This window comes from Pundamilia nyererei, unplaced genomic scaffold (assembly GCF_000239375.1).
Source record: "Pundamilia nyererei isolate P.nyererei 1_Seehausen unplaced genomic scaffold, PunNye1.0 scaffold00039, whole genome shotgun sequence".
Taxonomy (NCBI): Eukaryota; Metazoa; Chordata; class Actinopteri; order Cichliformes; family Cichlidae; genus Pundamilia; species Pundamilia nyererei.
The window spans coordinates 2403956-2417424 of NW_005187440.1; the positions used below are offsets into that span (position 1 = coordinate 2403956).

Consider the following 13469-nt stretch of genomic DNA (forward strand, 5'->3'; position numbering starts at 1 on the left):
TTTGTTTTTTTCTTTTGCTGGTCCGTTCATGTAAACGATAGGGTTATAATTTCTCCTTTTTTCTTTTTCCTTATTTATTTTTTACACGGGACCGTCTCGGGCCTCAGAGTCTGCTGTGCGTCAGTCCACATTTGAACCGTGAATGACGACCGGCCCAGCAAACTTATAAATAAAATCACTGGATCACTGAAAAAGACATCAAGGCCGTTTTATATTTGGAGCTCCTTTCTATGTGACCTTCATGGGAAATAGAAATATTGGTGTTGAAACAGGAGAATGTTGTATCAGTTTCTTTTACATTCACACACCTGCTGAGGACAGAAATTACCAATAAAATGTAACCGTGCACAAGCCCAAGAATCCAGCAAGTCTAGACATGCCCCATACTTTTCACTTCACCTTGACTGATCCACTGCGCCTTATCTGACTCCCTCTAACCTTGCCGCCCACATTTTGAAAATTTATCAGCTTTGATTTACTGATGTAAAGAGGGGGGGGACTTAAATGCACTCTTCAGATAAGAGCCACACACTACAAGGAGGAATGTCAATATTTAGATATTGAATTAATCTGCAGGTCAGTGAAGTAGCAAGAAAAAGACCCTACAGGGCCGGAGCATGGGAACTTGGATCTGCCGCTAAGTCCCTCACGAGTCTTTGTCCTTGACTTCCAGCTGGCTGCGTGTTCTTGCCTCTGTTAAACCAATAGGACGCCTAGAAATAGTCTTGGCTTTATGTGGCGACTGTAAACTGAGAAAGTATTCCACTATTTTCCATCCATGCCTTTAGTGTTTCACAGCGAGGTGGATTTTTTCCCCCTCTCTCTCTCTGTCTCTCTCCCTTCCAGCCGCTATGGAAAAAGAAGAGCAGAGCCACACAGTTTAACTGCTGATTGTACTGTTTGGATTTATGCAAATCCACGTCTGAGTGCGTCCAAGTTGAGTTCGGTTTACGTCCCTGTCGTCGGCTGTAATGCGATTATCCTCGCTCGCCGAGGGTTGAATGTGTGGAAGTTTGCGTCTTGTCATTAGGACTGTAAATGACAGGGATGCATGGAGAGACAGACAAAGAGCAGGAGGTGGGACAGAGAGGCCTGGTGGTGAGAGTGGGGGTGGAAAGGGTTAGCTGCAGATTTGAGCCATACCAGAGCTTTACTGCAGGCCACAATAGCATGTGTGGTGATTATGTTGAAGGCTTGGCGTCCAGGGCCCGAGCCTCCCCCTGAGGACTGTTGTGCGTGGGGGCCGTGGCTTTCGCTTTCAGAGTTTTTCCCTCCTTCTTGTGGCTTGTTAGATGTCTTTGTTCTCGGGGCGAAGGTCAATTTAAAAAGAAATAAAAAGAAGTAAGGAAGGCGGAAAACATTACCCAGGCACTTTTTCATGTATGACCTCTTCCTATACCGCCGCCCTTCCTTTACTTTTTGTTGCTGTTGTTTGTTTGTGTTGTTTTTCTAGCAACTCTCAGTGTCACGCGTGGATCTGAAAACCGGCAACGCTCAGGAATTTACATCCCTGCTAATTTTAGCATCGGGTTCCTGACCAGAAAACACACGCTCCAATTTCTGTCTATATTGGTCTTCCTGCGTCTTTCCGCTGCTGTTCCTCTCAGCAGCACTCCAGGCTCTTGCAGATTATTCTGCTAAGCTAACTCTCCTCCGAGCCCCTCAATTTTCCCATTTTCACCGCATTCTCAACTAGAACATCTTACATGTCCTGATCCAACATTGCTCTTTGAACACTGCCAAAGCTCCACTCCAGGTTTAATCCACGTGAAAACAAACTAAGCTGCTGGAATTAAACCATTTAATGAACTTGTTTAATAGGATAGTAGCTGAGGAGCAAATAATTATTACCGGCATCAAGCGTTTCCCAAACCGCACTGCTGGGATCTGTTTGATGTTAGCGCAGGGGACATGAGGGGGCGAGTGGAGAACAGTAACACATGCTGCTGCCGCTGGCCTCGTCTTTCCACAGGCTCCTTGTATATTTTGAAACGACGACTCTAAAGTCACTGCACATTTGCGATAATCACTGTGCTGATGTCATTCACTTAGAGTGAGCGTACACACACACACACACACAAACAAAGAAGGGCCATGAACACATTAGTGCTTTGCAATACTGCAAATTTGTAAATGCAGGGCTAATATTGGCGACACCGATACTTTCAGCCTATGAAGAGAGCTTAAGCAGAGGAGAGCAGTGTGTTATGACTTATGACAGAAATCATCATCAGTTTGCAATCTTGGAACACATTTTAATGACCATTAAATCTATAAACTAAATCATAAAATCTAAATATTTTACTTTCCATAGCTAGTTAGTACAACAAAACCCACTTTTCAGCTTTTTATATATTCCCTAAAGCACTTTGGGTCAACTTCTGCTGAAAGCTATAGTTAAAATGAAACGTGTTCATAGTGCATGTTAGATATATATTTTTTCACTTCAAAAAAAAGAGAAAAACTTATTTAGCACAATTCAGTTTGCCATATACTGAACTTAGAGGATAGAATCAAAGTATCGATCCTACTGAACGAGTATCGATCTGATACCAATACCAACGCTGGTATCAATACTCTCTTAAAGAGAGCTCTTTGGCCCACCTCTGGTACACATCATGATGCTGCTTTTCTGGCTGCTGCAGTATACAAGAAGGGTTTGTAATTAACACAGTAAATAAAACCAAAAGCTAGACAGTAAATAAGGCGACAACGTCCCATTAATACAGGAAAAACTTTCTTTGTATAGGTGCAGACATGGTTTCAAATTTTAAGATGAGTTTTTGTCACTGTCTAACTACACATGTGACAGATTTAAACATGTGCTTCCATTCAAAACAGATGTCAACTGTGAGAATGGATTAAGGCAGTCCAGTTTATGGTTAAAGGCTCTCGGCGTGCATTAAAGGAGAAAAGTCATTTGTGATTTGACTGAATCACTGCACAGTACAATGCCAGCAAAATCAACAGAGACCAAATACGTGCAGTTGTGCATGTGGAATATATTGTCTTATGGCTGAGTCTAATTTTTACTTACAAGGTAATACATTTTACAAAAACATGTCTGAAATGTGATCTACAGGATCCTGAATGGTTCTTTTCATAGACTAGATTAGAGTTCACGCTTCGCTGGAAGTGCTTTATGATTCTGGAGCCAGAAAAATCCAGATTTGATTAAAGAGAAGTAAACATGGGCAGACCAGTCGAATGGGTTGAGTGGCGACCGCTCTGATAGGCTGAGACACCTGTCGCGTAAGGAGACATGCGCCTAAAACAGCCAAGTGAACTGCCGGCCAAGTATGTTGACACAGGGAATTTGACTCGGGCGGTCCGTGGTTCTTAGCATACACAGGGCTAAAAACAAATATGGGAAGGTCCAAATACAGCCAGACACAGATAATGGGATGCAGCATAAACATGTAGCCATTACATACAAGAATTTAGGTATGAAAATAATATTAAACAGCTGGAAACAAACACTCCATTTCTACAGGTCACATACTTGCTGTGTGCTATAAACAGTGGTCAGCTGTGCTATAAGTTTCTTAATGGAACAATAATTCCCAAGATCAGCCCCAGACATCAACAGTGAATCTATCTAAATATTCTCACAGTCGACTAATCGTTAGCTGAGCGTTCCCTCATTATTCTAACATGGGAAGATTTACTGCTTTTTCATAACATACAAACTAAAACAAGAATTTTTTTAACGGCTGAACAAATGTGCAAGTAATTTTGACGGGAATCTTTTTTTTTTTTTTTTTTTTAGTTTAATTCAATATAATTTTATTTACATAGCATCAAATCACAACAACAGCTGCCCCAAGGCGCTTTATAAGACCCCAACAATCAGACGACCCCCTGTGAGCAAGCGCTTGGCGATGGTCGGAGGGAAAAATTCCCCTTTAACAGGAAGATATCTCCAGCAGAATCAGGCTCAGGGAAGGCCTGATTATTCGAGACCTTATGTGTGAGGAGAAGGATTTTAAATTGAATTCTGAATTTAACAGGAAGCCAGTGAAGAGAAGCCAGGATGCTCTCTCTTTGTAGTCTCTCACTGCAGCGTTTTGGATCAACTGAAGACTTTTCAGGGAGTTTTTGGAACAACCTGATTATAATTTTGAAGATATTGCACAAATATTTCACATCAAACAGTTTATTGATTAACTGAAAAACATCACAACCCCCCTCATGCCTCCAGCGCTGACCTGTTGGTTTCTTTGCTTTCTGTCTCTTGTCTTTCTCTTGCTCTGCGTACCTTTGGTTGTCTGGACTTCTGGCGGCGTGACTATACTCACCAGTACCTGCCAGGTCCTTTACCGGCACACATGGCTGGCATCAACTAATTACCAGCCTGCTGTATATCAAAACTGGCTCTTCCACCCACACGGTGTCACATTATCTGCTTTAGTGTAGTGGAACTCATTTCCTCCCAGGCTCCTCTCTTTGGGTTTTAAGTTTCTTTTGATATTCACTTCTTGTGTGTCTGCTCACTGTCCCGCACCTACACAACTTCAGCTACAGGCCTCTTCCAGCACCTCAGGAAATCACCTGCATCCTCTATGTCATAATGAAGCTTTTTAAATCTCCCTCTAGGCGTTGCATCCACCATTAGAGTCAGTCAGTTCCTGTTTCAACCATTAGAGAAAATAGGTCCTTTTCAGTTTTATCATGTGTTGCTATTTGTTACTCCAGAAATGTGCATTTACTCAGTCAGTCTCCCCAGTGATAGTAAACAAGAGAAATGTTGTATACCAATTCTTTTAACTCGCTTATGAGGAAAATCTCTTAAAGAGAGCACCTACAGGGCATTTGTGGTACTGCAACCTAACTCTTTTTTTAATATATACGTGGTTGTTCATATACAGATGTTTTCTAACACATCATTAAGGTTAACTTTTACCTTTAACTGTATGGGTGGTATATGTTTTATATGTCCATATGTGTCTCAGATTACATCTCATTAAGATTTTTTTTAACTTAGTAGAAGATTTCAACCAATAAAGTCCCACAGAGAAAAGGAAAAAAGCTCAAAGTGCTGTGTCATTGTTCTGTTTCTCTTAAACAGCAGGACGTGTCTCCCTCTGCAGCTTTACGGCTCTTTTCTTCTGCACAGCTATTCTTTGTCTCAGTGCCCCCCTCTCTTAATTTCCGCCTGTCTGCATATGTTTTGGAGGCCATTAATCGTCCCCGGCACAACATGCACCCCAGCAGATAATTACAGTCATTAAACCAATTAGGGAGCACATGGAGGGGAAGGTTTAGTCAGCCCTGAGGCCTCCCACTCCTGTTCTTCTCTACAGGACAGCCGAGGTGGTCCGCTGAAAGTCTGGCAAAGCCTTAAATAAAGAAGGGGGTGAACTACTTCATCCCAGCTCTGGATTAATGAAATTTCCTGTTGATGTAGCCTTGAGAGACCTCGCTAACTTCGCTGCAGGCCAAGTAACCAGAGCCATTAGCCAGCAAAAGCCGTCTGAATTTTCCCATCTTTTTTGGAGGGCGTAGCAGCCGTTTAGGTCGGTGTCATCAAAATACGTTTTTACGGAGCCAAGAGGGTTATTTTGGTGATTCTGTGGCAAAACACAAAAAGAGATCAGAAGTGGCAGGAAAGGGAGGGAAGAGTGGTCAATCTGCAGACAGTGGTTTTCAGTATGCTCAGTCTATCATGTGATTGTAGAGCTAATATTATGGTTTCAATGCCCTGCACAGTGGGAGTTCTGGCAGAACAAGGCCGTAACACACAATAAATTAAACTGGGATTTCTTAGTTATTCAGAAAGATGGGAGTGAGACTTTTAGTTACTGGCTACATGTGCAGGCAAGCCACAGAAAGTCCCTCACGCTCGCTCTAAGTCACCATGTTGGATGACAGATTGTCCTCCCTTGTATCAGAGAGGTATTTCCCAGCATTCATGTTATGCTTGGCACATGTTTTTTTTTCCAACCTCTGAAGAGAAAAGAAAAGAAAAAGCAAAAAAAACTGGGAGCGCTTTAAGTTTTGTCTGTCCTTATGAATGAGATAGAAGAGTAAAAGGCAGATCTTGTGATGAATCCAAAATAAGCAAAGAAAAAAAAAATCCTGCAGGTTAAAAATATGAACATGACCAGCACATATGGTCTGAATAAGGCTGGGCTAAGCTATACTGATGGTGTGAACTTTATTTGCAGGCCTGAAAAATGAAACTTAAAGAAAGAGAGACGTTACCGGCTCAGTTGTAGAGACAAGCAGTTATTATCTGTGCAGAAAGCATGGGGAAAGTAGCTACCTTGACATTTTCCACTATTAGAAAAATACACAAGACGCTTCTAAATTTCAAGAAGAGGGTAATTTGTCCAACCATGCATTGTCTTAACCACTTGACCAATTCAGGGTTGAGGAGGGGGCTTGCTGTTATAGGACAAGAGGTAAGATACACTCTGAGTAGTTTAGCAGTCTGTTGAGGTTTTATATATACTTTTCCACCATTTTGGGCATGTAACAATCCTGGTAACAATGTAGGATCAAGTGAATAAGGCTCAGGTCACGCAAGCCTAGACCCGGTCCACAACCATCTGGCAAACATGACAAACATGAAAAACTGGCAACTGTGGCAATCTGGCAGGCTTTTGGCACATCATCTTCTTTGTAACCAGTTGTACGCAGTGAGATCTGGAAACTTTCAGGAATCACTGCCAGTCACTTGAGTAATACAGATGTTTCCCTAGCAACCAGTGTAGCACATCCAATATGGAGAACTCGGGAGCAACATGGCACGATGTAACATGAGATGCCTCATAAAAAAGGATGTGCTAAATAAGTGCAGCAGTGTGAAAAGGCTAACTAGCTATTACCCAAGTCCAGTCTTAGATTCTGCATTTTAAAGCTTCACTGTTCGTGTTTTGAAGTCAAATTCTACATTACTACGAAAGGGTAGCGGGCTTACTTCTCAGCTAATACTAGCTAGCTTGGTTAGCAAGCTGCATCCATATATCATATTGGTGCAATGCTAAATAGCTTGGTACCAGACTAACAAAGCAATAGAATTTCACTCATCAAAACTGAAGCCAAAGTTCTTGGATGGTCTGTGTCACATAGCAAGCCAAAATCTTAGTCAAATAATACACAGTGAAAAAGATCCAGTTATATTACTCAAAGTAATGGAGGTGAGGGCTGTCATGCTCCAGAGTTGGTGTGAGGACAGACGAGAAGAAGAGGATATAAAGAACAAAGGATGCCTAATATATAGAGCAACCAGGCAGGAGGAGATGAGAAAGACCACAGAGAAGATTCATGTTTATAGTGAAGTAAGATATTGGTTTGACAGAAGAAGATGCTGTGGATAGGGTGAGATGGAGACAGATGATCTGCTGTGGTCACACCTTAAGGGAGCAGTAAAAGAAGAAGTGTTGAGTTGTATGTGTTGTGAAGACAGTGTATAATCGACTAAGACTGAATGAAACCGGTTTGCTCTCTGTCCTGTCAGGTTATGGTCTGCAGGTCTCATGATCCTTTATATTCAAATTTTGACATGTGAGCTTATCCTATATTAAATGACATGATTTGTGTTTTTAAAAAACTTTTTTTTAGATACCAGATTGAATTTTAACATCATAATTTGCACAAAGTAAGACATAACTGTAATAATAATGGGTATATTTTGCTTTAAGCTAACATTAACTTTAGTACAGATTTTCATCTTTCACTTGCTTTAATGTTTCTCCATTTTATTTATGTCTATTGTGCTCGCCAAAGAAGTCTTTGTCAAAGATTGTCAGGCCTGATGTTATTGTTGGCTGCACATTTAAACCTCATTGAGGTCACATGTTTGCTTCTCGTTCTTCTTGAAATGCTGAATTTTCTCTGGGCTCCCACTGACTCTCACTGAAGGAATGCTGTAATATTCAAAAGTGGATCTAAAAAACAGAAAAAGCATGGCGGGTGGACAGCTTTTTAAAGGATTAAAAAGTAATCGTCCAAGAAAGGCTTTTTAATTCATTCCCTTTTTTAATCCTTGGAAATTCCCACACTGACACAGACTGCAGCAAACAGAAGTTGAATTTCCCCAGAAGCCGAATGACTACTTGCTTTGCAATAAGAGCAACAAAGTAATCACACTTGTATTCAATCAAAACTTGGCTGCATGAAGTAAAAAAACAACTTTCATGTTGAGTACACTGTGCATCATCCGAATCATCCAGTACTGAAAGGCATCCAACTTTCTCTCTGCCGCGAGGGATGACAGAAATGACTGTTGCTGAATGATTGTGGCTTCCCACTGAGGAGAATCGCATACGCGTATGTGGATGTTGGACATTCCTCCTTCTCTTTCTGCTCTCTCCTCGACTACTAAGCAAAAACCCACATTCCCCTCAAAGCCTACTCGAGATTGGTTTCGTTTGATGGACAGAGATTCAGTCACACCAAAGGACCATAAAGAGGCCGGTTTTATTGGCGCTGTCTAACAACTGCACACAGTGACAAAAAAAGGTTTGCACAGCAGCCGGCACTGAGACGTGTTGAGGCGTGGTAAAGAGCTGATGTGAATATGTAACAGCAAAGGAACTGACTTTTCTTCAACATGCAAGGTGAGAAGTGGGATCTGACCCTTGGGGCTTTAGTGAACACTTCCACCTGCTGGTCTGAATTATTCATGAAACACTTCCCTAAGCTCTTCCTGTCTAACATCCAAGCTCTGGCTGCTTTAACCACTCACCTTGTTTGGTTTAACAATACATTTACAAGCAACTGAAACACAAATGTCATGAAAGGTGGTAACACAGCCTTCCAAGTTTCTCATGCACTTTTGCCTTTTTGCCACAAGGTGTCAGGCTGCTCCTAACCTTGACCCCATTCCTTTCACCAAGCGTTTCATGATGGGATGGAAGGACATGGGGGAGTCTGGGACTACAGCAGAGATTATTAAGAATGTTCCAGAGCAGGTTCAGAATTATTTAAAGGAATAATAAGATTCCTTGAGCTTCTCAAACGGTTTCTGGAGGGATTTCAGAGCCCCCAAAGTGTATTAAAAGGGTCAGTGAACATATTACAGCCCTCCTTGAGACTGGTCCTGTGGCCCTGAAAGAGGTTTGAGGGGCTCTGCAAGGGTTCCTGCGGCTGGAATAGGCTAAATTTGAAGTAGTGAGTTCTTCATTTTCATCTTAAGGTTTCTTTTAGGGGAGCTGAATGGATCAGTGAGGGGTCTCTTTTTCTTGAAGGTGTGTGGTTTCTTCACTATGTTTAAGGAGGAATTTTCTTCACTGTGTTCACTGGTTGTTAGCAGAAGGTCTCAGAGGTCCTTAGATTTTTGGAGGAACATCTGTCATTTCTAGATGAGATGTTAGGGTTCATTAAGTTATCCTGAAGCACAATTTTCTGGAAAAACGTCAGTGAAGGTCAACAGTTTTTTTATCAGGGTTTCGTTTAATGAAAGCAACTCATTGATTATATTATTCTGTAAAGCTACTCATCAGCTCATACTTATCTCTGTGTCAAATTAGCCAGAAAGAACTTCTCTTTTCCAAACATCAAGTTTCACCCCATCTTCTTTCTCCAATGTGCAATTTCAAGGCTCACTTATATTTTCAGTTAGTTATTTATTGTATGGTTGAGAGGTAGGGTCTCTGGGAATGTATATGAAGGAATACCCTGTGGAGTTTGGGCTTAGTGGAAATGATCTGCCCTTGGAGAAAATACAAAGAGCACTGTTTCTTTTAAAGGGAACGTAAACGCAGCACGATTTGCTTGAATGTTTGAGGTCAGCGTCTGCTGTTTCTCTAACTTTATCAGCGCAGTCCTCCCATGTTCATCAGATAATGTTTCTTTGCATCCTTTCCCCGTCCAATTACGGCAAAACGCTTCAAAAGTACGGAGCAACGTGGTTGCCACGGCAACAGGATTTTCCCCACGTTGCCTGCGGGTGATGTCAGCAAAGCCCCGGTTACTACTGTGCCAGCAGGCACCGGGCTCTGAGACCAACTTGCGAAACACACAAGGACAAGAAGAGTCGAGAAAGAAAGAAAAAAATCGTTCCAGGTGAAATGAGCCACTGTGTTTAAATGCTGTGTTTAAGCAAGGGCAAGAAAATCTGAACATTCAGCTCAGGCTGGCAAGTTTAGAGAGAGAAGATCGTCTCAAAGGCATCTCAATAACGCCACAAAAATGCGTTTAAAGGAAGATTTGGCTTCAATATCATCCATAAAAGTTTCATATCCCCGGAGAAATTAATCAGGTGAGACAGAATTTGCAAAGGAAAACAGCAAATTATATATCTATCTATCTATATATATCTATATCTATAGATATATAATTTATGTGCAGTGTGCGCTGTTGGTCTGCTGTCCTTCTGTGAACTGATGCGCTTTCCCCCTCGTCCCTCGTATAAGGTCCAACTATTTCTTTGTCGTCTGTCGGGGTTCTCTCCTCTGAACTTGTGTGAGTGCTTCTGATGTGTGTTTGGTGTCTTCTTGTTTTTGTGTTGCTTTGTTTGTTTTTCTTCAGTCGTTTTCCTTCTTTTCGTTTTTAAGACCACCCTGTACGTGTTTTTCTTGCATTCGGAAAAGTCGGGCTGGTTGCTTCTTTAGTGCTGTTGTCTTAAATACGATGTCATATGCACATATGCACCACCAGAATCTGCACTTAAACATTTTGCACTTTCTGCATGAAACATAGTTTAAGTCGTGAATCAAATTCATATCTATCTATCTATCTATCTATCTATCTATCTATCTATCTATCTATCTATCTATCTATCTATCTATCTATCTATCTATCTGTCTGTCTGTCTGTCTGTCTGTCTGTCTGTCTGTCTGTCTATTATTTGTCCCACAACATACTTACATACCTCCATCAATAAGCCCTCTTGTCACAGTGTGAAGTCAAATATATACAGTAGCATGAAGACTGGGAGGGGAATAGAAGAAAGAGTGGGGAGGGGATTCAAATCGTCACCAAACAGACATTCATGCTTTCTCCCCCCTTTTCCTCTCTCTCTGTCTCTTTTTCTTTGTGTCCCCCCTCCCCACACTTCGTGTCTGTTGCTCTCTCTCTCTCTCTCTCTCACCTCCCTTCTCCTGTATGGAGCAGTGCCTCAGCCTACAGCTCACCAGGCATTCACTCTCACTTACCCCCCAACTCACACACACACCACCACCACAGTTTCTCACTTCCCTCTGCTCCTCTGCTTACTGATACTTCTGCTTCCACTGCTGCCTTCCTCGCTCCCTTCCCTCTTCTCTGTAGCTCGCTCCTCATCCTCAATCCACCATGGTGAACAGATAACCGCCCCTGCCGTCCCGAGACCATGGGTGCCTGCCTCTGCAAAGGTCACAAAGGTCAGTGCCCGACTCCACCTGCTTGCTCTTCCTCAACTGTGTGTATGTCTGAGGGTTTAATCAGCCTTGAAGATAATGTGACAGCATTCACAGGCTGTTTCAGAAAGTTGCATTATGCCTTTCAGGAATAACTATGCACGTGAGGACGTGGAAAATCATGGAAAATGTTTGATTTCTGATTTTGGCAGATATTCCTGAAGTTCTAACAGCAGAAAGACCACCTGAATCACATTTTGAGGCATGTTTACAATGCACTCCATCATGCGAATCCAGAAACTTATTTTAAGCTGATGTCTTATCTATCCTCGAGCGAATCTGTTGAGGCTGCTTTAGAATAAAGACTCTGGGAGAAGAGGCTGATGACGAGGCTTGTGTGGATCAGTGAAGGACAATTGTAGCTGTAGGATGTCAGAGCTTCGTCAGAAGCCGATTCCAAGTTGTCGTGACTTGAAGATGTGACTTGGGTTGCAATTTATTTTCTCTCCTACTGTGTTTGCTCACTGTCTCTGCTTCTGGGGGAAATAAGTTAGTGTTCCAGCGCTGCCTAGATGAAATAACAATACCTCAGCTGAATGCAGGGCCTCTTCCAGGGAGAACATAGGTAGTAATTTATGCTGTCAAAAATAAAGGTTCACTAGCATCGAAGACAGATGTGAGGTGTCTGTGATACCTCAGAACAGCAGTCTACTTAATATTTTCCCTTTATATTTTACATGACAAAATATTAACATCATACTGCAGTCTTATATATTATTTTCAGCTGGAGCGCCGAGTGCTGTTTGAAAATATTTTGTGAGACAAAGGTGACAGAGTGAGCAGCGCTTTCAAGCTGGGAGGAAAGAGAGAAGGCAGCTGTGAGGATCCAGACAAACAGATAAGAGAGCAGCGGAGGTGTGTGTTGTGTGTACGTGCACAGGTGTGTGTGTATGGGAGTGAATCAGTGTGGGATTTAACCCCACAAGGACAGTGTATTGGATCAGGAATCGCAATGGGGTTTCTTGACCTGCTGATAGGATCCAATGAGGCCAGAGAGCAGATACAGCCCTGTGCACCAGTGTGTGTGTGCATGTGTAAAAGTGTGCTGGCAAGTAAATGGAAGGGCATCACTAGTCACCTCTTGCTGTAGCGTTTCCATAGCAATACCCAATTGTATTGAAGGCACCTCCCGTGGGAAAACCCCTAATGTGTGAGCGTGTGTGTGCGTCTGACATTTCTAATAATGTTAATTCGCCATCGCACGGGCCTGCACTTCATTTCCTCCTGTCATTCATACGAACCTCATCACCATCAATTAGAAAGCAAACAGTGTGAGCTGGGGCCGAGCTAAATATGCAGAGAGGCTTTGGTTAAATGACTCTAACAGGATTCAGCCGTCTCCATCTCATCATTTATATATGAGGCTCACTTGACCCCTGGAAGCACATCGACACACAAAAAGGAAGCTTAGACATGTACGCTCCAAGTGTAACACCAGGGTTTGTCTGTCACTCCCTACAGAGATCAGCATTCCTGTATCAACACTGCACCACCCCGAGGAGGGTCACTCATCCCCTGCCAAGGTAAGTGGAAGCCCCCCACCCCACCATCAACTTGTCAATACGCCCTTTTAGATTTTTAATGGTAGCTTTAATGGCTGTCATTACTAACTAAAACCTTTTTAAAACCAACAACACAGATCATAGTTTAGCTAATTATCTCCCTATGATATCATCATTAGCTGGACCAGCTCAATTTATGATGACATCTAATATGCTGGCAGCTCTTTCTATACCCGTAACACAAATGTTACAACATTTACAAATTCTCAATTATTATAAAACATTTTTGTCCTGCTGTCTCTCCATTTTTGTAACCCTTTAATATTTTTATGTATGTTTTAAGGAATAATCTTCGCGTTAGCAATGTCACAGTTAGCATTTTGTAAAAAAATGTATAAAACAACACATGTATTAAAACCTTCAAGTGAAATTTAGTTTACAGTTTTTCTCAGTCGCTTTGGTGCATTTCCCACAACAGAATTGAACTCTCCACCACTACTAAGGCACTTCTCAAAACAATTAGTGCAAACTGCAAAACATGGTGGATAACTTGCAAAAGTGAGTCACTCCATCAAAAAGAAAAGTCAGGTGTCCAAAATAAGTTGTCAATGCATCAACAACA

The 13469-nt window shown here is 42.0% G+C and overlaps 1 protein-coding gene across 1 annotated transcript in view; it reads left to right on the forward strand.

Moving 5' to 3' along the window:
• The first annotated feature begins 9879 nt into the window (after positions 1-9879).
• fam131c (family with sequence similarity 131 member C) overlaps positions 9880-13469 on the forward strand; it is a 17569-nt gene continuing 13979 nt past the window's right edge. Inside the window, exons 1-3 of the mRNA XM_005730758.1 lie at positions 9880-10207; positions 11062-11309; positions 12807-12868. Coding sequence (XP_005730815.1) covers positions 11279-11309; positions 12807-12868 — 93 coding nt within the window. The 5' untranslated portion in view covers positions 9880-10207; positions 11062-11278. The remainder of the gene's footprint in view (positions 10208-11061; positions 11310-12806; positions 12869-13469) is intronic.